Source organism: Amborella trichopoda, chromosome 11 (genome assembly GCF_054954075.1).
Source record: "Amborella trichopoda isolate Santa Cruz 75 chromosome 11, AtrichopodaSantaCruz75HAP2 v2.0, whole genome shotgun sequence".
Taxonomy (NCBI): domain Eukaryota; kingdom Viridiplantae; phylum Streptophyta; class Magnoliopsida; order Amborellales; family Amborellaceae; genus Amborella; species Amborella trichopoda.
In genome coordinates, this window is record NC_142346.1 from 8,579,569 (window position 1) to 8,606,536 (window position 26,968).

Consider the following 26,968-nt stretch of genomic DNA (forward strand, 5'->3'; position numbering starts at 1 on the left):
CTGTGAACCTCACAGGTAGTCTAAACGCTGAATCTTAATTCCATTCAGGACCGTGAACATCACAGGTAGTCCAAACGTTTAATCTTAATTCCATTCAAATGAAGTGATTAAAAAAAAAAAAAATACCCAATACTTTTTATTTGTTGTTTTCATATATCAATAGATCCAAAGATTCAAAATATATTTTCTAACCTCATTCCTAACTTTACTTGTTTTTAACTAGTTTTTTAATCGTAACAAATATAAAAAAAACCTGCTCATTCTAAACCCTTCCTCTCTTCACATAATATATTCAAAATATAGAAAGAAAGAGTGGAAAAATAAGTAGAGAGAGATCTAAAAAAAAATCACGTTAAGAGAGAAATTATGATGTTTAAAAAAAATATGTATATCTTATATTTGTTTGAGATAAAAAAATAGGTTGAAAGAGATAAACTAGCCTAAAAGGTTAAAAGATATAATACTTAAAATTTTTATGACTCGATATATGTTTTGAAATCTTAAATCCGCTGAGATATAAAACTTAAAAATAAAAAAATACAGAGATATTTTTCCTTTAAAAGATATATATATATATATTGTCATTTGAATCATGAAAAGGTCAGGTGGAGGTTAACAAGGTTTTTATTTAGAGGGGGTCCCGTGGGCTTCCTATAGACCCAAGGGTTTATTTGGGATAGGCATATACATCTTTTGCCCTTTTTATATTGAAGTGTCAGTACAAGCTTAGAAATTAGTATAAAATGACACTGGACTAAAACACGAAGCCATAGCAACTGGTCAATCAACAATAATCCACAAAGTAACATTAGGCACACCACCATCACTCCTTATCATTTGCCATTACATAGTGGATTTAAACTTAATTATGAAAACTTGACGTTTGATCCATATATAGATTATAAGGACAGTAGCCAAGAAACGTTCGAACAACCAAATTTGCTATGCTAAAAAGGCCACTACAGTTTGTCACATAAAGCATTACTACCTCTTCTGCTAAACAATCCAAGGGGCTCAATACAAGCTATTCATACAAAAGGTGCACAAAAAGTACATTTGCATAGATAGCTGATGTGTGATGTGTAATAATTACAGCTTCATCGAGGTTAGAATTCAAATATATAGATGTCTCAGCAGCGTAAGATGTGTATTTAGGTCCCTGATTTTCACAAAATATTTTAAGTTCCATTATAAAACAAGGCTACTTCTTAACAAAGCATCCATGGGCACGACATCATACTATGAAGGCCTTTCGATTACCAAAAACTTGCCGATGAAAGCATAAGGTGGATCAAAACTGTAGCATCTCTGCCTAAAGAAAAACAGTGGCCATTCTCAGACAAGTAGAACAGCATTTATGCAGCCGTCGTTCTCTGGGTTATTTGTTACTTGGGCATATTTACCTGCACAAATGAGCAATATATGATTGAGGAGCCAAAAAATTACGAACACCTGCACACACACACAGATGAGTCGATAGTCTCACCCCATACAACTTTGCCTGCTGGTGTAACTAGACCAAGTTCGCTCACATTCACCTGAGTATTCGAATCACAAACAATGAATGAGATTAATGAACAAAATCAATTTGGAATTTAAAACAAAATTCAAATATTACCTCTTTTATAATGAAATTGAAATAGTACCTCAATAATAGTTCCTTTGGTCACTACGCCCAGTGAAGTGTACATGGGACCATTGGGATTTTTCTTAACCCCTATCATTTCAAGATTGAATGTGCATTTCAACTCAGGGTGGGTCACATGGGCTTTGGTAAACCGAAGACCACTCGGGCGGATGAACCTTTCGTATTTTGGGGGTTTTCTTGTGAAACCAGGACCAACAAATGTCACTTTTGTAACCATTCTTTTCCACTGCTTTGCTGAGGAAACAAGAGCATAATGTTTTTGAGTCCACTACCACAAGTCCGGCGTCTCTTATAAAATGGAAGTGTTTCAAATGATCATACATAAAAATAAGTACGAAAGTTATTTTGTTAAGAAAATAACATTCATTTAACAAATGAAACATAGATTGTGTTCATAAGGTACCAGTCTTAAAAAGAAGTATTGCTCAAATAAACAAAGATCTCACGTAATTTTGCACTCGCTAAGACTAATTGCAATCAATTCTTTTAAAACATAAATAATATCAGTGATTAAATGTGTGTGCATGGATCTCAATTAGTCACTTGCCAGGAGACATCAAATCGAATATGAGTAAATACATAACTAAAGCATAAAAAAAACCATGTAATAAAACGGAATCCTAGAAACAGAAGACACCAGTAGATGATGACTTCGTAAGCATAGCATTTCTGTGACAAATCATAGGTGTATCATTTCCTTAATTCGCAGTAGAACTCATCAAAGAGAATAATAGAGGAATCATACTTTTAAAATGCACAGTAAATGCAGCCCTACATAATGCTGGATTACAAGCAGAGCTATAGTCTAGTCGAACTTTTAAGAACTTGGCCGTCAACTCTACTCAAACCCAGCATTCAGCATGAATGACCCCCTCGTGAATTTTTAGGGTGACTTCACAAATCTCCTCACCCCTCCCACACCCCCCCCGCAAAAAATAAAATTAACTAAAATAAAATAAAAGATTTGGAGGTCATGAAGTGCAAATAAAACAATCCATCAAAAATCAGCTCTCATGTGTTGTTATCCTGTTGTACCTCAACATCACAATCCTTTATTGTATTTTGTGTGTTTCTTGATACATAATATGCACTCAAGAAATCCAAAATAAAAAATTAAAAATGATTGACTCTTTCCTTCATTAAATAATCTAAGTTTTTTCAAGTTTTTAACCAAACAACTTGTACAGCATGCTCCTATCCTAGGAAGCGTAGCATGTGATGACGGCCCCCAACCCCACTCCCGTTTCTAGCAACTATGCCGAGGTCAAGCTCAAGCCCAGAAACATTCATCAACTTGGAATAGCATATAACCAAATGAGTAAATAACTATGCACCAAGAGTGGTGGATAATGCCTCTCTAGTAAAAACCCCACTCATGAGTGCCTACGTGACTACATAGGTGTTTTGGGTGAATCACCAAAATGGCATTTTGTATACCCATGGACAAAAATAAGGCTAGAGGTAGAGGGCGTTTTGGAAAATCTTTCCCCTCATGGTGGGAACAGCTTCAAGAGGGCCTTATAGCCCGTCCAAGTATCTCTTTAACCCATTGTTTTAGTTACGAGGATGAAGAAATTCAAAATTTTAAGTAATGGAGTTACATTAGAGCTAGAGATACAAGTTCATTCTTTTAGGTGAAAACCACATGTATGCATATTTGATGTAGATTAGTGTAAGAAAACTCAGCCTGGTCAACTCAAACTCGACCTAGAAAATTAGAATCGGCTGGTTGTTAAGAGTCTAGAACACCCCCTGAGTCGGGGCATATATAATAAAATTATAATTAATTACCATTAGTTTCTAATTGCTTCAGTCATTGACTAAATCAACTACAATTAATTTATAATTAATTTTTTTCTATACTCTTATGTTTTATGATTTTTCTATTTTTCTCAATTTTTTGAGAATTTTCTAGGAAAACGATCTTTAACCAATTTTTTATTTTTTTTAATTTTTTGAAAACTTTTTCTCATATTTTATATGCTTGTTGTGTTGTCTACCGTTTTTTTCGTTGTTTCTTATTTTTTTTCTGATTTTTCAGTTTTTTTCCCCTTTTTTTTTTAATGTTTCCCTTCTTTGGGTGGCCCAGTGGGAACTAGGATCAATCGACAGGACTAGGGTCAATAGACTCGAACTTGTCTAAGTCTCTCGGACCACCAAGGGCCCAAGTTCAGCATCTGAGCCACGGCTTCTTTCATTAATCTGCAATATCATATGTAAGTATCCTTAATTTAGAGGTACAAGTTCCCATCGAGGTACAAGTTCCCATCTCTTACGTAAGATCTTGATATTTTATCATATGATTAAGACAGCAAGAACAAACTTTGTTCTGATAAAGTATCATCATCATCATCATTATCATCAAATCCTTATCCCAACTATTTGCAATCGGCAACATAAATCTTGTTCTGCAAGTTTGCTCTATTAAGGGTCATACCCTTGGTCAAACCATAAGTCACCATATCTCTTTTCACCACTTCCATCCATGTCCTTTTGGGTCCGCTTGCCCTGCTAGACCCTCCACTTGAACCATGGACGACAAAATGCATGTCCTAACAATCTAAACTGAGAAAACTATAAAAGCATGAAAAGATCAACATAAAAGTTCTAGGTTAAAATTGAAAGAATTTCTTTTAATATAACAATAAAACAATTTAACAGACAGAACAAAGGACAACAAGTGCATACACAAATTATCAAACATATCGAAATATTAAATTATCAATCTAAATATTAAATTATTTTCTAGACAAATAGAACAGAAAGAAGATACATACTTTTCCTTTTACCAGAGCGGATAACCTTGAACATTTCATCTTCAGCTACAGGTCTCACCTGCATATAGAAATCAACTTGCATATATATAATTTGAACCTAAACAGGCCAAACAAGAAAGAAAAAGACTGATGGTCAAAAGCAAGGTCCTACACCTCCTTCATTTACTAAAGTTCATTAATAAAGGAATTACTGCGAATTGAAAAGCTGCTTCAATTTGGCCTCCAGAATAATGTCCAAATGATAACTCCAGAAAGGAGTTTAAACTCAATTTCCACAAGGAAAACACACACACACACACACACACACACACACACAAACACACACAAAAGCACACACCCACACCCACACCCACACCCACACCCACAACCACAACCGCAACCACACACATACACATATGCACGCACATGTGCACACGCACATGCACAGAGGATGGCAGGAGTTCTTGATTAAACCTAACTGCCCATTAAATATTCCCCAAGTCCCCATTTTGTGTGATTCTTTCATGCAAACTGCCAAGACGAAAAAATTGACACTGTGCAAAGTTGAAAACATTATTGCACTAGTCAACAATTAGAATATATATATTTAAACATGCAACAATATTAAGACCAAAACTTAAAAATCTGTTCATCTAAGAAAGCCTAATGGCTCAAACTCACTTGCACATAGAGACTTCCCATCGGACATAATGTTTTCTATAGTACTTTAAAAAGCCTTTAGTCTCAACAGAATGGTTTTATAAATCACAGAAAGGTAAACTCAGTGGCTGCAGCAAATTTGGGTGCATCCAAGGATGGAAGCAGATTTTGGGGTTTCATAAACAGATTTTCATTTATCGTTTATTACCAATGTTCACGAAGGCGGATGCAGCCGCCTAGGCGGCCAGGGATCTTGGGTGCCAAGACGGGCACCTAGGTGGCCGCCCAAACACAAAGGCAGCCTGCATTGGGGGGAGGGGCAGATCCTTGCGGACATAAACATAGACTTTAAATTGTAAATAAAATAGTTAAAACTCAAAAGCAACGTTAAAAAATAAAAGCAAGATTAATTTAGAACTACTAGTTTAAATATTTGAAGTTTCAAATTAGTCATCCAAAAAAATTAGAAAATGTTCATCTAAAAAATTACAAATAGGAAATGAAGTAGAAAGAATTGTTACATTGACCCTTTAATATCTTGAGTTCTTAACAAATCCAAGGACGAAGTAAGCAAGCATGACAAAGGCAAAAAAAAAAAAAAAATCTACGTAAAACCTTTACATAAAAATTGCAATGATATAACACATAAAATCGAAAAAACATATCACTCATGCAATTATTTAATAGCAATTGTTGAACTAACTCAACAAAATTATGAGGATAGAAGTCATGGTTTATGAATCATACAAGTAAACTCATGCATAATTTTTTTAAAAAAAAATACTCATTCAGTTTTGGGGCAATGACTTTTCCATTGAATTGCTTTTCCAAAGACCTAAACTTTTTGGGTGAATAATAATCCAAATAGTTGATAACATATCAAATATATATATCATAAAGTATCAAAAATAAAATACAAAGAGCCAAGAATAACATCACAAGACATTGTGAATAAAAAACAATTACATGACCTAATAAAAACTATTCAAATATACCAACCTTTTTGAAATGGAATAGATATCTGCCCAAACGGGAAAGTTTTTGGTTCCCAAATCTCCTCTTTTACAACCACTATAAGCCTCAAAACGATTGGGGATGAATATCCTTTAGTTTCGTAAGCTCGTGGAAGTTGAAAAAAATTTCGATCTCTCTATAAATCTTCAAATCTTTTTTTCTTAAGGTTTTTCTCACTCTAAACCTCACTAAAAATATTTTGAGAGGCAAGAATGGCCCCCAGTACCTTTTTGCCCCCTTTTTAGGAGGGAAAATGATGAAATTACCCAATGGCCGAGGGGCATTTTCTGCCCTCGGTCTCAATTGCTCGAGGCAGTGCCTAGGCCTTTACCTTTTATGCCGCCTAGGCGGGTGCCTTGATGCCCTGCCCTGGAGCACACTGCCTAGTCCACACCTAGGCTGTTCGAGAAAAAGGCCGCCAAGGTGGCTATTCATTTACTATTTATACTTATCTGAAGATAAATATTTCACAATATATATATAAATAAAAGACTGATGGACTTGTCTTCAACAAGTGACTGGCTGGTATCAATATGGTTGTACTAATCCATATCAGGGTCCAGAAACCATGTTTGCCATGTTGATCTTATAAGATGTAGATTGGACGCAACAATATTGTTTGTAGAAAAGAAGCTATCAGAGTCAAGTTACCTCAAACCTAATGCAGAAATAAATTGCAATCTTGCTTCCTTTTTTTGGAAAGGTTATCTGTTATTCCTAGCATACATCTTAAAACCCAAAAGTAGTATAGAGATAAAAGTCGTAACCAGCGACCAAAAATTTGTACCGAATCGATTTGACAACCTAAATCTACTCAGATTGGCTCATGAATAAGTTTTACTATAAATATCGGAAAGTGTTTAAATTAAATATTACAGGGAAAGCAACAAAATTTGCTGTATTCCTAGTTCCTACCCATTTAAAATGTCAAAAAAATGGTTACAAAATTTATTGTGGGTTTCAAGGTGGTTGTCTCCCTGCTTTAGACTTGGTTTTAAGTTTGAATACCACTTTGCCTCGATGATCTTTTTCTTTGGCAGAAATTGAAAGCCTCACCAAAACTTTATCCAAAATGAGAAAATTCAGACAATTGACATGGTTTTGACCAATGGGAACTGAGTTTCAATTTTTAAACATGGGAGCTGAGTTTCAATTTTTAAACATGGGTCAAGAGGGCATAACAATAAATATAACAGTCCAAAAACAACCAGAGAACATGCATACCTTGGGTAGTGGAACCTCCCATTTGCCTGCTCTCTCTTTCCTCTTCTGCTTGATGGTGTTGCTAAGAATCTGAGGAGAACCAGATGAATATTTATGACTCCAGCAAATATGAGAAAAAAGTGACAACAAAATATAGATACTGCATGCAATGACTGACTAGTTCATAATACCAATTTCAGTTGTTTCATAACAAAATTGTTACCTTTGCACGAGTTGTTGTTTCACGATCAAGCAGGTAGGCAGGAATGGCTCCTTTCTGGACATTATCATCCACCTTTCTTCTAGTTGACTTCTCTTCATGCATAGCAATCCTATTTAAAAAAAAAAAAAGAAGGTAAAAACATTGCAAGTCCAAATAACATGTTCAATGTCATAATTTCTTCAACTATAGTCTTATTGAATTGAAGTATTGAACATTTATTCGCATCCATATACTACATTGTTCACACAAATTTTTAACTACACAGTTGCTAGACTTAGTTTAAGACATATAACAATGAAAAATGGTTTTAAAATGCGGCCACATCATGTGGTATGCGGTTGCCTCTGCATTGCAACCTGGCGCATATGCACTCTTTACTTATGCGCCCGCATATGCGCAGCATCAGGCCACATCGTAGCCGCATCGCGGCGCATCTCTTTCCGCCAAAACTGTTTTTGATGGACAAAATGGTCTTTTTGACCATCCAAAACTTAGGGAAACTGTTTGGGGGGTGGTATTAAACCCCTTAAACGAAGATTTCCAGCAACTTTTGTTGCTTTTTTTGCATCAAATCAAGGGAAAAAAAAATTGGCGGAAATTTCTTTTTTATTCAAATCTTTGATTTGGCGGTTGTTTGATACTTGGATGTTCATTTGATGCCTTTGATTGTTGATTTGGGGATGTTATGGTGAATTTGTGATAAGAAATCGGCGGTTTCGTAGGCCGTGAAGAAATCGAGCACTGCTTCACAGAGTCGGTAAATTTTTATTCCTTCTTGTACAATAGTACTGTTATACTTATTTTTCGGCCTATGGTGTAAATTTGTGCTTATGGTTGTTGATTGTTGAATGTTTGATGAAGCTAGTTTCAAGTTTCTAGTTTCTATCAAGAGATAGTGGATAACTGGATCCAGAATCTCCGACAGCTAATAATTTTGAAGTTAACCATTAAACTAAAATACCTACTATCACATATATCACCTCCATATTTTTTTTGCTTATGGTACAAATTTGTGCTTCTGGTTGTTGATTGTTGAATGTTTTATGAAGCTAGTTTCAAATTTCTAGTTTCTATCAAGGGATAGTCGATAACTGGATACAGAATCTCCGACAGCTAATAATTATGAAGTTAATCATTTAACTAAAATACCTACTATCACATATCACCTCCATATTTTTTCTATGCATTAACCTATTTTTTTAGATTTTTTTTAAAAAACTTACATTTATTGATCGCATCGTCGTGATGCACGCATCCGGGCCGCATCACCCCCCCCCCCCCCCCCCCCCCCCACCGCTTTGGACGCATCCCGCATTTTAAAACACTGTGAAAAAGAAAATAAGCACTAGAAAGATGAGAATAAATAAGCAGCCTTACAAATGTTTGCCTCCTAGTAAACACCAGACACATGGGTCTAACTTCAAAGAAATCTAGCTTAGGTCCACCCTAGTAGAAAATGAGTTTAAAAATTTTAGATTGCTCGACTTAAGAGACCTCGGATCATAGATACTTAAACATTAATCAAGTTTCAAATAAGAGATAAGAATCATTTATGATCCAATAACTTCCATGAGAATGCTACCCTAATTTTTTACGCAGAAAAGGCCTTCCTTGATCACCTAAACTTCCATCACTGCTGTGTGTCCTTATTAGTCAAGTTTTATAATACGTAAGAGGGGAATTTACCACTCCTACTCCTGAGCTCTGAGCTTAGATACTACAACAAACCTCTACATATGCGTATCACCAATATCATCATTATAATCATCGCTCTTTCCCCAAGTATTTGGGGTCAGCTACACAAATCCTGATCTGCCATTCTGCTTCAAGGGTCATACACTTAGTGAGGCTATAAGTCCCCATATCATTTCTCACTACTTCCAACCATTCATTTTGGGCCTACCCCTTGCCCTTTTTGAGCCAATTTGTACCTCCTAACAGGTGTTGTACTTGATTTGGGCCGCACATGGCCAACCCACCTAAGTCCTCCTTCTCGCATCTTATTGCTTAGTGGTGCTACATCTAAATATTTCGAATTCTATCCCTTCTTGTCTTGCCACTCATCCATCTCAACACCCTCATCTTAGCTACACTCATTCTATGGGTATGTCATTTCCTGAATGGCCAACATTATGCTCCATAAAGCAAAGATGGTCTCACAATTGCCTTATAGAACTTACGCTTCAACTTCATTGGTATGCGACGATCCCGTATAACTCCAGTTGCACATCTCCACTTCACCCTCCCAACTCTAATTCTATGACATCTTCAATATCTCCATTTTCCTGGATTAGCGATCCAAGATATCGAAAGTGCGCTCTTTTTGGTATTTCTTGACCATCAATCTTAACTACTTTCATGTCTCTATTCCTATTATTACTAAACTTGCATTCCATATACTGCCTTAGTTCGGCTAATTTTAAAACCTTTAGATTCTAGAGCATCCCTCCAACGTTCTTTGAGTTAACGTCATTTGGGTCTCATCGATCAAAACTATGTCGTTTACAAAGAACATACACCACGGTACCTCATCTGCTTATTCCCAATATACAAATATGAAATATGAAACACCATCATCATCATCATCCATCATCCGAGCCTTATCCCAACTATTTATGGTCGGCTACAAGAATCTTGTTTCGTCATTCTGCTCTATCAATGGCCATACCCTCTTATTGAGTAACATAATGACGCTACAACTAATGCAGTAATGTAACCATAAATAAGAGGATCGACATTCACCCTTAGCTTTGACATACATATCCCACAACCTAACAAAACTTTTAGAGCAAATTACGTACGAACACTATTAGGACGGGTCAATTACCAATTGGCGTCTCATTTGCCCGAAATACGAGAACCCCCCCTTCCCGCGGCCTTTTTTTCTTAAGTTGCCCCTTGTCTGGCAATGAAAACACCGGACATGGTTTTTCTTTCCTAATTGTCTTTGTCTTTTGGTGGTTGAAATACTAGACAGGTATTTGGGTATCTAAGACCTTGCGAACGGTATATGTTTCGTGGTTATAGAGACTCTATCTCTCAATCAATCCCCAGAGTCTCTCTCTCTCTCTCTCTCTCTCTCTCTCTCTCTCTCTCTCTCTCTCTCTCTCTCTAACTCTATATATATATATATATATAAAGAATCTTAAAAGTTCAAACACACAACACACACTCTCGAACCCCTTTCTCTCTTCATTAAACGTTAGCCATAAATATCGAGCCAATTGGGTGCCAGAAAACCACTACAGTCCTCTACCTTAATTGGCCTGAATTTCTTTCAGTTAGCTAGAAAACCACCGGAATTTTCCACTCACCGTACCAAATTATGTAATTTAGGCGGAAAGCCTCTAGAGCTTTTGTTATAGAACCGTAGTTTCTTGTATTCCTTGACGGGAATCTACCAAAATCTCAATGGAGTCCAAATTCCTGTTAGTTTTTCCTAAAAAGCAATTGATTTCTCTATGCAAGGGCTGAAATTCCGAGAAATTTTGCCAAAAAATAATAATTTTCCCTCTTATCAGCACTGATTTGGGCAACCAATGACGAGAAAACCACTGTATCCCTCCTTTCAAGGCCAGAATCCCGTTATTTCTGATTCAAAAACCACCAGGTTTCTCCATTTGCAGGGTGGACTTCGGCAACCTTTGCCGGGTTTCTCCATTTGCGGCCTAGAAATTTGTCAAATTTTGCCAGGAAAGCCACAAGATTTCTCCATTTACAGGCCAAATTCCAATAAGTCATATGATTCCTCCATTTAAAGATCGGAAATTTTTCTAATTTGACCCCATAACCACAAAATATACCATTTAGTCTGGATTCTGGTGATTTTTGACCGGAATCCCATGATTAAAAGCAAAGCTAAGGAAAGCAGCCGATCTTTTGGAGGGCATCTTCGAGTGAGTTAATGAAATCACATCGGCCATTGTTTTCTCAAGTATGAGTTGTTCGACAATTGAGACACTGGACAACATTGATAACTCAGGAAACCCCCAACACCCCCCGCCCCCCCCCCCCCCGGTCCGGTGTTTTCATTGCCTGAAAAAGGGGCAACTTAGGGAAAAAAGAGGCCGTAGGAGGGGGGTTGGTGCTCGTAATTTCGAGCAAATGAGACACCAAATGGTAATTGATCACAACCCCCCCCCCTCCACAAATAGAGTCTATACGTAATTTGCTCAAAATTTTAAGATATAAGAATGAGAGAAATGATCAAATGAAAGAAGTTACGGTATGAGAGGTCTTTTCCATGAATTTAGTAATCATGATATACCATATGGTTTTGTATAACATTTCAAAGTATGAAATTATGAAAAAAAATTCCAAAACATAAAAATTTCCATGTGCTAACTTCTAAACATGATCAATTAATTTTCCTTTATGTTCGATAGCTTGATGGTTAAAAGCAACTTTAATCATAAAAGATCAATGGACACTTACGTTCTCTTCATTAATGCTTTTTCTGCATACCGCTTCTTGGCAAACATTTTCCCCTTGATACCAAGTACCTATGGAAGAAGAGAATGTCATATAAATCAACCTCAACTACAGGGATATCCAAAAAAAACAAGCAAAACAATCCAACACTAGGATACCAAGTTAATTTATACGTTACACCATGAAAAACGAGAATCCATGAAAATTGATATAAAGACAAAATTCAATAAAGGGATGTATAATGAGACAAATCAAGCAAACAAATAAATAGGCTAATCAATGAAACCATGGTTTCCATCACTACAAACTGATGTAGAATCCCACAGTTTTATGGCTAACACTTCCATCGATGGACGTGAGCCATATATATCAATTAATTTTTTGGATAACTACTGTATTAATAAAGTTGCTAACGTGAAAGGAGATCGGGAAATTAAATCCGGCCTTCTTTCGATTTTAAAATATGCAAAAACTCAGCAACAATGGAGGAAATAGGTGGTTGTAAATCAAGCCATGGGAAGAAGAAGCTCTCTTTCTTCTTTCATAAATTAACCCTTTTACAAAAAGTACCGAGTTTGTCTAATGGGGACGTCCCCCCCCTTTTTCAATAGAAACTGAACATTAATAAATAAAAACAAAAAAAATAAAAGAATAAAACTTAAAGGAGTCCTAAAGATATCTTCCACTTCTTTCTCTCTCACACACCTGCCACAAAACCTATAATTTAGGCCCTATCACACCTACTTTCCTTTCCCTCTGTCCATAAATTTAGGACATCAAATCCCAAAAGTAAACCTTAACAAAGTAAAAAAATAAACCCAAACATAGTTTTAAAATGTGGCCATATAATGTGTTATGCGTTGGCAACCGCATTGCATAAGGCCGCATATCCGCTTTGGCGGGATGCTCCCGCATATGCGCCACATCCCACCGCATATGCGGCCACATCCCACATAGGGCGCATATGCGGCCAACAAGTACTGTGAAAAAAAAAAAAAACCATGAAAGGGGTAATTTCAACTTTTAAAGCCCCGAAAAAAGGGGAGACAGGGTTTCGGGGGAATTAAACCCCCCAAACTACCAAAAACAGCCACATCCAAGGCCTTTACTTCATCAAATCAATCAAAACAAAAAAGTGGCGGAAATTTCCTTTTTTAAAATTCTTAGATTTTTATCTTGGTTGATCTTTGGTTGTTGATTTGTTTCTTTTGGGTGTTGATTTGAGGAAGTTTTAGCAAAGTTTTGACAACAAATCAAAGGTTTTTAGAAATGACAATGATTTGTCTCGAATTTTGGATGCAATTTTAGCAATTTGACTTTTTGATGCAAATTGCAACTGCTAAAACTGTCTAAGTTTTATTTATTTTTAGTTGTTAATGTTTAGGAAATAGTTTTTCTATTAAGTTTGGGTTAGTACCTTGGGAGGGGGGGGTGGGGGGGGGCCTTTATCTTTAAATATAGACAATCATGGGATAGGAAAGGGTAGTCTTGAAAAGCTTTATCTTTCAAAAGATAGGAAGTAATGGGTAGATATGGTGGTATCCTTTTGGTTACCTTTTGCCAATGGTACCAAAAGAGGAAAGTTATCTTCATGTGGGAGTTAAAGGTTCATCTCCACATGGGAGTTAGAGAGATATGGAAGGATTAGATAGAGAGAGATGTGAGGAAAGATAAAAAATAAGAAAGCACGTAGAGAGAGAGAGGGAGTTATTTTGGGGGTTTTCTCCTTCTAAAAGTCTATTTAAAGGGAGATGGACCTTCATTGTAGAGATCAAAGAATGAGAATCGAGTAAATTTGATCTTGTGAAAAGATCGTTTTGGGATGGATTCCCTTGCAAACCTTGAGAGAGGGTATATTCTCTCAACCCTTTTTTTTAGTATTATTATTCCGGTTTTATTTTTTCCCTACATCAATTGGTATTAGAGCAAGTAAGATCCAGAGATCCAGCTTTTTTGCAATGCCACAAAAAGCTAATCAAACTTATCCCACTCATGCTATGGATAATCGCTGGGGACAAGCTATAGAAAATTCCACTCAAGCGATGGAGGATGCTCGAACCGAAGTACATGAAAATGAATCAATGGTTACAACAGTTGGAGAACAATGTTCATCACAAAGAAGGTGCTGGCAACCACATCGATCTTGCAGCAGTAGTCCCACAACAAACCTAGGGTGTTGATTCCAATCATAACGAAGAAATTTACAGGGCAAATACATGTCCTATAGAGCGACCATGAGATTTTGGTATTAAAGTTGATCTCCCAAAATTTCATAGTAACCTCCATATCAAAGCTTTTATTGATTAGTTAAGTGAAGTTGAAAATTATTTTTAATGGAGTGAATTGCCAGAGGAACATAGGGTTAAAATTGTTGCTACCAAGCTCCGCGGGTATGCTACAGCCTGGTGGGAACAAATTCAACAATCTCGACTTCGTAGTGGAAAGGGAAAAATTACAAATTGGTAAAAGATTTAAAAAAAAAATTGAAAGAAAATTTTCTTCTTGTGGATCATGAGTAAATTTTCTTTCAAGAATTTCAAAATCTTCGACATAATGAAAAGATGGTGGAAGATTATACTAGGGAATTTTAACGATTAGTTGCTCGAAACAACCTCCAAGAGACGAAAGGATAGAAAGTTGCTCGATATGTAAATGGCTTTCAACCCACCATTAGGGATGACGTTTTTCTACATCAGCCATGGACTTTTAAGTGAAGCTTTTCAAATTGCTTTACAAGTAGAGACTAAATACCAATGGATCACCGATAAGCGATTTTACACTCGAAAGAAGGTTTCACGCCAACTGAAATTTAATGAAGACAAAAAGGATACTGCAAAGTTTGCGTTATCGATGACATGAACTAAGACACAATGCACATGAATGCCCAAAAAAGAGGATGGAGGTACACTTGGCTAAGGAAGAGGATGAAGTTCAAGAAGAAGATCAAGCTTCAAAAGTGATCCTACATGGTGATGAAGGGGATCCACGTTGAATCAAGCTCCAGGTCAAGCTTCTCCCAACCCCATGAGAATGATGCAAATTGCAATTGCTAAACCTGTCTAAGTTTTATTTTTTTAGTTGTTAATGTCTAGGAAATAGTTTTTCTATTAAGTTTGGGTTAGTACCTTGGGGGGGCTAAAAGGGGACTTTCATTTAATGTGTGGGTAGAAGGTTTCTTTAGGTAAGCAACAAAAAGGGCCACGTTTTGTTTGGGGAGCTTTATCTTTAAATATAGAAAATCACGGGATAGAAAGGGTAGCCTTGGAAAGCTTTTATCTTTTAAAAGATAGAAAGTGATGGGTAGATATGGTCATATCTTTTTGGTTACCTTTTTTTACCAATGGTACCAAAAGAGGAAAGTTATCTTCATGTGGGAGTTAAAGGTTTATCTCCACGTGGGAGTTAGAGAGATATGGAAGGTTTATCAGGGGATAGTGGATATAGAATCTCTAACAGTTGATACTTTTGGGGTTAATGAATAAACCAAATACCTACAACCACATAAATCACCTCCATATTTTTTTCTATATATTATTTTATTTTTAGAATTATTTTATATTTATTTACCGCATCAGAGTGATGCATCGGAATCTGGACCGCATAGCTGCATCAGACCCCCCAACGCATCGGTCCGCATCCCGCATTTTAAAATACTGAGCCCAAACCATTGTCGTTGAAACCTTGTGGGAAAGATCACAAACCCGCTCCAGAACCTCAATCCCATGATTCCAACTAAGGAGCTTGGATGGAACGCATATCCTTATATTGGGATCTTCATCCCCAATGGGTTTGAGATGCGGTTCTCTATTCAGCGTTGATTCATATGCAATGTTTCAGATTTGTGCCCAATAGTTATGTGAACTCATGGATCATTTACAATCCCTTAAAACTTACTATTGTGACTTCTTTCTCATTGAATCGCACTTCCTTGTGATAAAGATCTTGCTCCCTTGATATAGGATGTTCCAGATGACCATCCTAACCACAAGGAGCTTTCAACAATCCACGCTTCTACGGACCCGAGCCAACTCCCGCTCCCGAGAATGCACCAGCACCCGACAATTATGGTCCAAACCCCTATTAGAAATTTTTACCAAAATAAATTTCAGCTTAATTCCTGGACACCTCAAATGCAATTTGCATTATATTCCCCGGTTCAGGAAAAAACTTGTCTCGAGTTTTTGTTATTGCATCATCATCCTCCCTTAGCAGATGGTCAAGCCTTACATCACAACGCAATTGTTCTTTGTAAAGTATGAGACTAAACACCATTAGTGCATCTATCATGGATACCGACTCCACACATGACGGGAAACAAATTGCTGATTGAGGGATCAAAATCGACCACCCTTGCTGAAGAAGAACCATTATTTCCCACCAAAAAAAATCAGTTCCTGACTGAAGGAACTTTCTTCCATGTCTGGTCTTGAAAGATTTACCCTAGAAATAAGCAAATACTAACTGACTCCACGAATTCAGCACAAGTTGTGAATTTTACTGATCCCCAAAAATCTCTCAACAAGTGAGGTTCATACTTGATGATGATGCCCATAACTGATAGCAACATCGTTATTGCATAACCCCAAACATAGGGCCAAGAATTTACCCGATTTGGATCTAAAACCCAATTTCGGATCCTATTTAAATTTGGGTATGAATCCAAAAATTGGATCCAAAATTCGGATACGAATCCAAAATTCAGATCCGAATAAAATTTGGATCGGATCTGAGTATAGGTGGATCCGATCCGGATCCATCCCGATTTTTTTTAAAATAATATATTTTTATTTTATATATGTACATATAAATAAATTACAATTTATACACAAAAGATGTATAGCAATTTTAAATTTAGAAGACCCAATCCCCACCATATGTTAATGAAGATTAACAATGGGGATTAGATCTCACTTCTCTCTCTACACTCCCAAATTCGATTTTCTATTCTCTCTCCTCAAAGCAGCCATGCCCAGCTGCCTTCTCTCTCATCCCATCCACTTCAACATATGGAAGCCACTCTCTGTGGCTTCCCCTCTCATAGCCTCCTGAAATGGCACCCCATCTATCCTCTCCTGCAAAACTCCTCCCTCTACTTTTCTTCACTCAACTGTCAAAACTTACCACTCCAAACCAAAGAACCCACCTCTCATCAAAGCGGCTCGACCGAACACACCCCCCACCTTGACCACCACAAGCCAGAGCGCAAACCCACTTGGTCGATGTGTACTTGAGAAGAGGTTGTGAAATGGGTTTCCCAGGGCATGAGAGCCATGGCTTCTGACCTTGTCTCTGCAGAGATTAATGGCGAATCCTCTGAGATTCGGTAGAGAATGGGTTGAGGTCTCACTCTTGTGATTCAAGCTCAGCCTTATTTGAGCGTAGTTCCCATGCCAAAGGGAATGGAGTCCCTTTGTTTGAAGGCATAGACCTATTACCCAACTTTGTTAGATCATTTTCAAAGAGAATTGAAGAAGTTTTGCAAGAGTTTCACTCTTAAAAGCCAACCGTCTCTCTCTTTCTCTCTCTCTAAAAAGTTTCTACCTGCCAATGGATTTTCCCTCAAAATTCGGAATATGGATCATGTCTCAATGCCTTTGCAGAAAATGGCGATTTACTTCGCCAAAGCTCCATTTCTCTCTTTGTCCTCGACCCTCATTTCTCACCCTCATCATCCATCACAAAGTCACAGAGTGGTTTCTCGATTAACCCACAAATTGTAGCCACAAAACCATAATCAAAGCATTGCAGAGATGGGATGGAAAGAACGAAGGAGATGGGTTCAGTTGGGTTTCAGAGAGAGAAGGGGTTTTGTCGCTAACTCGATGCCTTCTTCGCAGTGGTGGTCTACTCTCATGCTGAGCAAAGCAAGTGAATCCCCCACTTTGAGCGACATAGTCTGGCCAGCTGCAGGTTGGGCGTTTGATCTCCCTTTATTGTTTATTCTTTTCAGAGAGAGAGACTTTTCAATGAGAGAGAAAAAGAGTTGAGTCGAATTGGGCTGAAATTTTTGCTAGATTGGGAAGAATTTGGCAAAAAATTCAATCTTTGCCTTTGCAGAAGAAATAGATTACCTGCATTTCTTCATTAGCTAACCAACATTTCCTTTTAGGAAAAATATTCTGATAAGAAAAATGAAATCTTGACATTCTCTGCATAGCATTTAAATGAGATTCAAGTAATTTTGGGAAATACTGAATTAGCACAGTGGATTAATCCGGATCCTATATATAATTTCGGATTCTAATCTGGATCCGAACATTCAAGATTCGATCGGATCCGGATCTAGATGTGATGTACAGTATTCGGATCCAGATCCGGATCTAGGTGGATCCGGACCTGATCCAAAAAATTCTCACCCCTACTCAAACAGTACTGAGCTCAATAAATATACTTCATTTGGTGTGCCCAAGTACTTGGCAAATGCTATGATTGCAGCTTCAAGGCTCAGCTGATTGGTTCCTTCGAGTATCACGAAGAAAGATATGGCATCACACATGAAAGTAAGGTGCAAACTATCAGTGAAACTGCAACTTAGACCTTTTATGATTCAAACCCCACTTGAGGTCTCAAATTTAGCACGAGAGCATGGGCTTGCTTTACTTGTTCAAAAACGATAACAGCTATGGGTGCCAACAAGAAGCTAGTAGAAGTTGGCTCATTCAATATCAAACCTAAGCCCATGAAATTTGAAACAAAATTCAGAGCTCTTCCTCCATGAACATGCACAACACAAGCTCCTATCATAAAGTCTCATCTAAGAATACTTCTATCTTGCCAATTCTCAAAAGAAAATGGTGCATCCCCAACAAACCAGAGCCAGCAGAGTGCAATAAAAGACCCCCATAAAATCATCTGAATCTAAGCCCCACTTAACACCTAGCCAATGACTTGAACTCTGAGGACTAGAATTTTTAAGTCCAAGCATACATATAAACAGCCAATAGTAGGAAGGGCAAAACAATTTAGTTTAAACCATGGCAAAGTATGAGAAGAAAAGGTTTCTAATCACTTTGGTTCATACCTTCTTTGAGAGATCCAATCAAAACAATCTTAACGAGGTATGGGCTCCTTTGCTTCATGGGATTTGCGACAAGGAGGTTGTTAACTTTGCTATAGGCCATTATGGGTGCTTTGACAGTACAAGGTTAATAATGAATCCACACCTCAGAGCTTCAGTATGGATTTGTTTGATGGCAGTTATACTCTCCATACATCTACTATGCCACTCTAATGTGTAAACACTAGCAAGAGTAGAATAAGAAAATAGAAAACCATGGGCCTCGATCTCCCTCAAACATTGGGACCCACTATCAACGAAGCCTGCGAAAATTCGGCCATGACTTTTGAAGTGGACTAACATAAGTCCTATGTTCAAGCCATAGTTTCTTTTAAACCAAATTATAAGAGCTGAGATCGAAATCTTCCACTTAAAACAAAATAATGACTCAGCCTTTCTTTCATCACTGGGGACATCATTATCAACTTCAAGGTGTACATTGCTTATGTCGAAGATATTGTCAAGATACCAGGCTGAAAACACCGTTAATTCCTTGGTGTGCATCTCCCATGGCCTCCTAGACTCACAAAAGTTATTGAAAAAAACAATATCCTTACTAGCATTGTCTTCAACAGCACTTTCCTTTGTATGTTGTCAGATTGAGAGTAGAGCTACACCCTCTACAAAAGACTTAGGTGGAATCTCCTCACTCAATGACAACAAAGATAGTTCACGTCTGAACATCAACACTTTGTTTTGATTAGAACCACTACCTTCACTTTCTCCTCCAATCCCAAATCCTATTTGATCACAGTTATGGATTGCTCTTCCTTGTTCATTAGCAATGATTCACTTGCAAATTCAGTTATCTCAACAGAAATAATGTTAAAAGTTCAATTTCCTTCTGATTCACACTATGTTGAATTTTGTCATTATCACATTTAGAATCCTCCATCCTTCCATCAATAAAATTATTAGATATGTCCCCAATTATGTTCCCCTTTCAGTAGGTTGATCTACAAATACATATACCCTTTTCTCATTAGATTAAGGGCTTTTTGTATCTTTCAATCCATCAACTTCTCTAGTGACAAATCTAGGATTTCTTTGGTCAATAAATCACATACCTATGTCTCTATACTTGTATGATACTCATGTCACATTTTTGTTGTAGGTATAGCAACTTACCAGGTTGGAGGTGCCAGTTTTCTAGTATGCGATGATACTGATTCAAGGGTGGATTGGAATATGGTAAAATTCTTTTTCTGCTCATCTCCACATTAATCTCAGTCTACTTCTCTACGCCAATCATGTTGGCTTTGGGGTAGTCAGTCACCTAACTCTTCTCTGCGTTTATGCCCCCGTCAATGTATGTGCATCTAACCCATAAGTGCGATCAAGTATAATATTAGGCCGTTCGCACTCAAACTCGCGCACTAATTTACGTCGATTTCCACAAAAACTTATACAATATGGATCTAACACAATGGATCTCATCTTGTTTGATGTACATTGTTGCGATCTTTGTCTCTACAACAACTTCTCAACCATCTTTGCCAAGTTGTCGATTTTCTTGTATAATTGGTCCCACTCGACATTCCTACTGTTGCAACCTCCACGACCAACCATCGTAGTTGCTAACCCTTTTCGAACCTTGCTCTAATACCATATGATGTGAAAGGAGCCCGGGAAATTAAATTTGGCCTCCTTTCGATCTTAAAATATGCAAAAAACTCAGCAACAATGGAGAAAACAAGTGGTTGTAAATCAAGCCATGGGAAGAAGAACCTCTCTTTCTTCTTTCATAAATTAACTCAAGTACCAAGTCTGTCTAATGGGGAACACACACACACACACCCGCCTCTTTCAATACAAACTGAACAAAAATAAATAATAAATAAAACAATAAAAGAGTAAAACTTAAAAGAGTCCGAAAGATATCTTCTGCCTCTCTCTCTCACACACTTGTCACAAAACCTATAATTAAGGCTCTTGCACACCTATGTTCCTTTCCCTTGCTCCATAAGTGTAGGACTTCAAATCCCTCTCCATAATAATTATGTCCTCTCTCCACATCCTTTTTTTTTTCTTCCCTAAAAGTATCACCAATCCCTTCTAGAGTGGACTCTAATTTCTCCAATCTTTTAGGGTTCAATGTGATCCCCATCTAAAAGAAATAAAATGTCAAGAGAAGGAAAACCCCCACACATCTCCTTTTCCCTTTTTCCTGAACGCATGCACCCATATTCCCATCAAAATAGGACCCACAAGATCCCCACATGATCTACTTCCAACTAAAACCAAGAAAACTAATTAACCAACTAAATCTTAAAGAAAATCATCCTAAGCCTAACAATTATAAGAAAGACGACCTTGCCCCATGACAATAAATTAACACCCAATAACATCCCTTCACTACAAATCCAAAAAGTAAACCTTAACAAAGAAATAAATAAGTCCAAACTTAGAAATTTTAACCAAAAAAGATTTCAGCTTAATTTCTGGACACCTCGGATGCAATTTGCATTAGTTGCACAAAGAAATACAATCAAAATCTCAAAATATAAAATTTATATCACGAGTACCAATTGCAAGAATTTCGGTTAAGCAAAACCAAAAGAGCATAAAAAGATCCATAAATATTACATACAAAACTTTCCTTGTTAAATAAATCAAGCCAACTCTTTGTATAATAAGACATCCAATTATTTGGTTGGCATAGAGGCCCAACGTGAGAGAGGATTTGCAATCAAATAGCTAGAACCAATAAATGAAGCTTTGTCGGATAAGTGGACTGCCCAATAACCAATTTCGTCTTGAGGTAAGGAATAACCAATTACACCAAAAGATGCAGTCAATACAGCCAGAACCACACCCGTAACCCAAGTGACTTCGCGAGGTTTCTTAAATCGGCCTGTGAGATAAACATTCGAGATTTGGTTAGATGGGTAGCCTAGTATTTGTGGATTAACTAATGAAGCGAAGGAATAATTTACTTATGTCGCGGCTTAGCACTATTCTCGAATTCTCAATACTGACAAATGTCTAGTGGTAGGGAAGACTACTGATTGAGAGTAAGTCAGGCAAGTGTTTGCAGATCTATCTATCTATCTATCTATATATATATATATATATATATATATATATATATATATATATATATGGGGAATGATCCTGTATATTTACAATACACAGTGTTAGGGTGGTTTTAGCCCTCCACCGTAAAATTGGGCTCCAATCTCGATAACCAAATTCTACCTCCCTTCCTTCTCTTCCATCTCCCTCTCTCCTTTCCATCTCCCCCTCTCTCTCTCTTTACACCTCCCTCTCTCTTCCTCCCAAACTGTAGAAATTGTCTCCCTTTCTTACTTCTCTCTTCCATCTCCCCCTCTCTCTTTCCGCCTCCCTCTCTCTTCCCCCAAAGATCATTCAAAACACATGGCTATTGATAGAGAGAGAAAACTGAGCCCTGTGGTCGCCCCAGTCTCTCTCAGTACACAAATTCAAAAGCTACGCGCATGTGCATTCTTTCTTTCTCTACACTCTACAAATGGCGCCTGCGATTCAATATCCAGGTTCTGCTTAGCGGGTACCGTAGAGAGAGAGAGTTTATGAAGAAATTGACACTCATCAACATAGACATGGGCTTGAGAGAGAGAGAGAGAAGGGAATCAAGAAAACATCAAGCCCACCAATCTATATACTTATAAGAGAGAGAGAGAGCCCACAAATCAACATGGACTTGGGTTTCAGCGTCCAAGACAATGGTGACGATGGTGATTGGACGGACCGGATTTCATAGAAGCCATGTTTCGTAAAGAAAGGGTCTCATGGCTGTAAAGAAAGCTACACAACCTCCTCCTCCTCCTCCTCCACCTTCTCTCATCACTTCTCGTTCCTACTCCAAATGATCACCAAAACTCAACAAGAATAGAGAGGGGTCATCAAAAAGAGAATGTCTAGGACGAACGTGAGCAGCTTAAATGCATCAACAGGAGAGCCTTCTTCACGGTCACAGTTGTTTGACAATCATGGTACTAATAGAAAAGATGCTACACCCAATGGCTTATCTGTTGGTTTGGAATTAAAAAGCCGGCATCTATTTGAAAGTGCTTCAAGGCCAAGGGATAGCATTTATGGCCCTCAGGCATAAGAGAATAATTGCACAAAGACTAGTTCACAACCAAAGAGCACTAAAGCAATAGGAGTTCAGACTGATATGGATTTGGGTGATTGTCAGTTGGGAAGGAATGATGACCTCTCTGAGAAGTATGAAATCCAAAACAATTGCTCCAACTCTGGCACTCCCGAACGGATAATGGATCAGGGCGTAACTTAGTCTCAAAGATGTTTGTGACGTGTGCTACAAATTTGCATGTGCTTTTCAGATGCATGATAAATGTCTCCTCCAATAATTTAGACCCTGTGGCTAAGGTGGTGGTTCTGGTCAATCAGTAAAAGCTGCAAAAGTGTGTCATCTTTATGCAAGATTAACTAAAATGAACAATGAGATGGCCAGGCTAAATGCTTCGAATGATATCCATACGATAACAGCCATATCAGAGAGAGATTTCAGTTCAAGAGAGAGAGGGAGATGGAGTTTCTACAGCTTTGCAAGGAAGAGAGGAGGAGGTGGAAAGACAGTGAGAGGAGGGGAGATGGAAGAGAGAAGGACGAGAGAGAGGGGCAGAAGAGAGAGTGGAAAAACTAAAAGTAATTAAGAGGGGTAAAAGTGAAAATCAATAAGGTTACCTCTTGAATGGGTTAGGAGGTGAGGGAGAATTTAGTTATCGAGATTGGAGCCCAATCTAACGGTGGAGGGGGCTAAAACTACCTTAACCCTGTGTATTGTAAATACACAGGATCATTCCCTTATATATATATATATATATATATATATGTGGGGCAATGATTTCATGCAACGGTTGTATCATAGTATAATGCAACCACACTTCTAGAAAACCATGTTTTTGGCATTTGTATGACCCCAAATTTTGCGCACACATTCTCTTTATCCTCATAATCAATCTTATGGAAATAAAATTCAATTTGCACCCTAGATATGGTCAAAATTAGTACCCTCCAACAATGAACCTCAACTGTCCATTTGGTGAATTTCAAGATCTAGGCCTTGACAAATTCAAAATCACTTTTTTCTTTTTTAGCATTGTTAATCTAATGCTTATAACACTATATAAAAATTTTGGGAATAAAAAAATCCTTCTGACGCCTATATCTAACCATCTAACTAAAATGGATGGCTTATATTAATTGGGCTAGAAAAACACTTTCTAGGGCGTTTCTTCAAAATTTTCTTTTTTGTGATTGTTCTTTAGAATGAAAGGAATATACATCTAAAAACTTGTGTCAAACAAAGGTCTCTAACATGGTTTTTTAATGTGGTTGCATTATATTATGATACAACCGTTGCATGAACTCATTGCCCATAATATATATATATATATATATATATATATATATCCAAGACTACCAAGAGGCTTTGACTCAATAAGGCTCTCACAAGCACCAAAACCAAACACATTCTTAGTGTCATCACGCGAAAGAGCCTAATTTTTCTTATTTCTTGAGAGTTGACTATAAGTTGGCATAGACGAATATAACAAGTTGTACTCAAAGATGATTACATACAAATTGGGCCATATCAAAAGAAGGATTGCAAAAAAGGGAGATGAAAGGGGAGAAATGAATGTAAAAGACCGACGAGGGGTCAGTGGGACTTAAGTCCCAAGATAGTCTTGCAAAAGGGTCCATCACTTGCTAGACTTGGAGTCTAGTATTTCCAAAAGGACACTACAGATGATTTTCCCCAAGATAAGAAAGGGAATAATAAATCTTTTGAATTTGCATTCCCTTTGCATATGTCTCCAATGTACAATCAATCCAGATTTATACCTCAACTATTTATTTTTAGTGCTGAAAAATATTTATCCAGGGAGCTCTTGTCATCTATAGAAGGGTACAAGTAATCAGATTTGCATTGTAATGACTCCATGGAATTCACTAAGAGGATTTCATTGAAGTAAAAACTTCAGATTGGAGAACAATGAAATGTAAGAGTCCCAAGTCCAATAGCCACCCCTTCGGTTTCTTCACGTGGAAGTGTTCTAAAATCAAGGGTCCCCAAGAGTCAGGGGATCGTTAATGGATAACACCACTTGGCTCTTTCAACTTTCAAGTCTAAATGTGTCTTGGAGCATCCCCTCAGTTATCTTTGATCCTTTGGCAACTTACTTAACAATATTATGTTGGTTCATCAGGATTTACAGGCATATTAGAATTCAAAGGAGAACATGTATATTCCTTAGTGGAAATTCACTTAGATTGCATTAAGGGAGGGAATTATTCACAAGTCTATTACATTATGGGAGATTTTCCCTCTTGATTGACTCCCATGTATATGTGTTACTTTGTATACATTGAAGGCATAACTTGATACATACACTTCCCTTGATATTCAATAGTTTGTCAATAACATTAAACAAAAAGCCATCCAAAGTTCATGCTGTACTGCAAAAAAAATTCGTGCAATACTCCCCAATAAACCTAACAGAAAAGAACAATTTTCCATTCATTGTAGGACAAAATTTATTGTGATTATTCAAGTATTCATAACATCCCTGTAAGAAATAGAAAGGTTCATTTCCGTAAAAAGTGTTTCGTAATCCACAAAGTTATAACTTTGGAACTTACCCAAAAAAAAAGAAACAACTTTGGAAGCAAGTAAACCCAAATGGGGAAGAGTCACTTTTTATAAATAATAATATACTTTAAACCCTTCTCTTGCCTTCCACAAATCAAAACATACTTATTTTCTCAGAATTAAAGTCATTTTTTCATCAGCGAAATTTTAAAAAAGTAAAACTAAAACTAAAAAGAAGATGAAATCCAACCTAATGAAATAACTTTCAAAAATACAAATTTTACAAAGATAACTGCATACCGTCTGAGCAAAACTAGCTCGCTTATGCACTTCACGTGCCTCCTTCTTCCTCTTCCTCTCAAAATGGTCGAGGCGGTAGCCATGCCTCTTTCTATGAAGGTCAATATAATCCCCTTGAGGCTGCCAAAATAAAGAAAAGAAAAGAAAAATATCATCCATGAGAAAACTCTTCAATCAAACAAAAATACGAATTCATTGAAGAAAAAAAAAATGAATTCAAGGCATTGAGAAGTGAAGACCCTAATTTGAAAAACTTTCTATCAGAAAGTGAGAGAGATCCTAATTTCCGAGTATATGTTGAAGGCATATCCTAATTTTCAGAGTATATGTTGAAGACAGAAGAAAACCCTCAGTATCAATCTTGCGAATGATAAATACTTTAAGAGATTGCGATTCGATAATGAAGAAACCCCAATTGAGAGGTTACGGTGCAGAAATGTACCATTTTTACGGGACGGAATAAATTAGGGCTTCAGAGGGTAAGAGATAGAGAGTTGCAGCTAACTGCGAAGGGAGCGTTTCAAGACTAAGGTCGAAGGGTTTCAAGACGAGCAGGACATTCTCAATTAAGGCAAATTATATTCTACTCTCGCGGGAGGAGAATGTTCATTTACTCCCTCGGGAAAAACCCCAATATGGCGGTGGCAACGGGTCGGGTCCATCTGAATCCGGACCGATTCATATTCGGGTCCAACATTTGAACCCACACCCAGGCCCACCGAATCCTGGGTCTACTCATTAGGTCCCAAGTCTGGTCGGATCCATTCTCACACTATAACTATGAGTTTTTTTTTTTTTTTTTTTTTTTTTTTTTTTTTTTTTTTTGCTGGTTTTTTTACCTTCATATACCCAATGACTATTTTTTTTTTTTTTTGCCAATGATACCATAAATATTACCAATATTGTGACAATATATACCTAGCGCTTGCCTAAAGACACATGATTGTCATTACATACCCTATGACTATAGGTACAAGTCAGGTACAGCTGAACCCAAACCAAGATCCAAATAGTATTTGGGTCCAAAATTTGGACCCATAATCAGACGTTAGGTCGGGTATTCCCATCAGGTCCC

General features: G+C 37.3%; 1 protein-coding gene across 1 annotated transcript; it reads right to left on the reverse strand.

The window, feature by feature from the left end:
* Positions 1-1,040: 1,040 nt before the first annotated feature.
* On the reverse strand, positions 1,041-26,641 carry LOC18444402 (Ribosomal protein S8e family protein). Its single transcript, XM_006854575.4, has 9 exons — positions 26,336-26,641; positions 25,894-26,013; positions 11,939-12,006; positions 7,505-7,613; positions 7,303-7,371; positions 4,426-4,483; positions 1,647-1,882; positions 1,487-1,538; positions 1,041-1,403 (listed from the first exon to the last, which is right to left on the reverse strand). The coding sequence occupies exons 1-9, from the start codon at positions 26,336-26,338 to the stop codon at positions 1,336-1,338; spliced, it is 783 nt and encodes a 260-aa protein (XP_006854637.1). The 5' UTR covers positions 26,339-26,641; the 3' UTR covers positions 1,041-1,335.
* Positions 26,642-26,968: the final 327 nt, after the last annotated feature.

Excerpts from the sequence above, each read along its gene's own strand:
- LOC18444402 (XM_006854575.4), bottom strand. Across the intron at positions 12,007-25,893 it reads GAGCTAGTTTTGCTCAGACG|GTACTTGGTATCAAGGGGAA; the intron begins GTATGCAGTTAT and ends CTTCTTCCATAG. Across the intron at positions 7,614-11,938 it reads AAAGCATTAATGAAGAGAAC|GATTGCTATGCATGAAGAGA; the intron begins GTAAGTGTCCAT and ends TTTTTTAAATAG.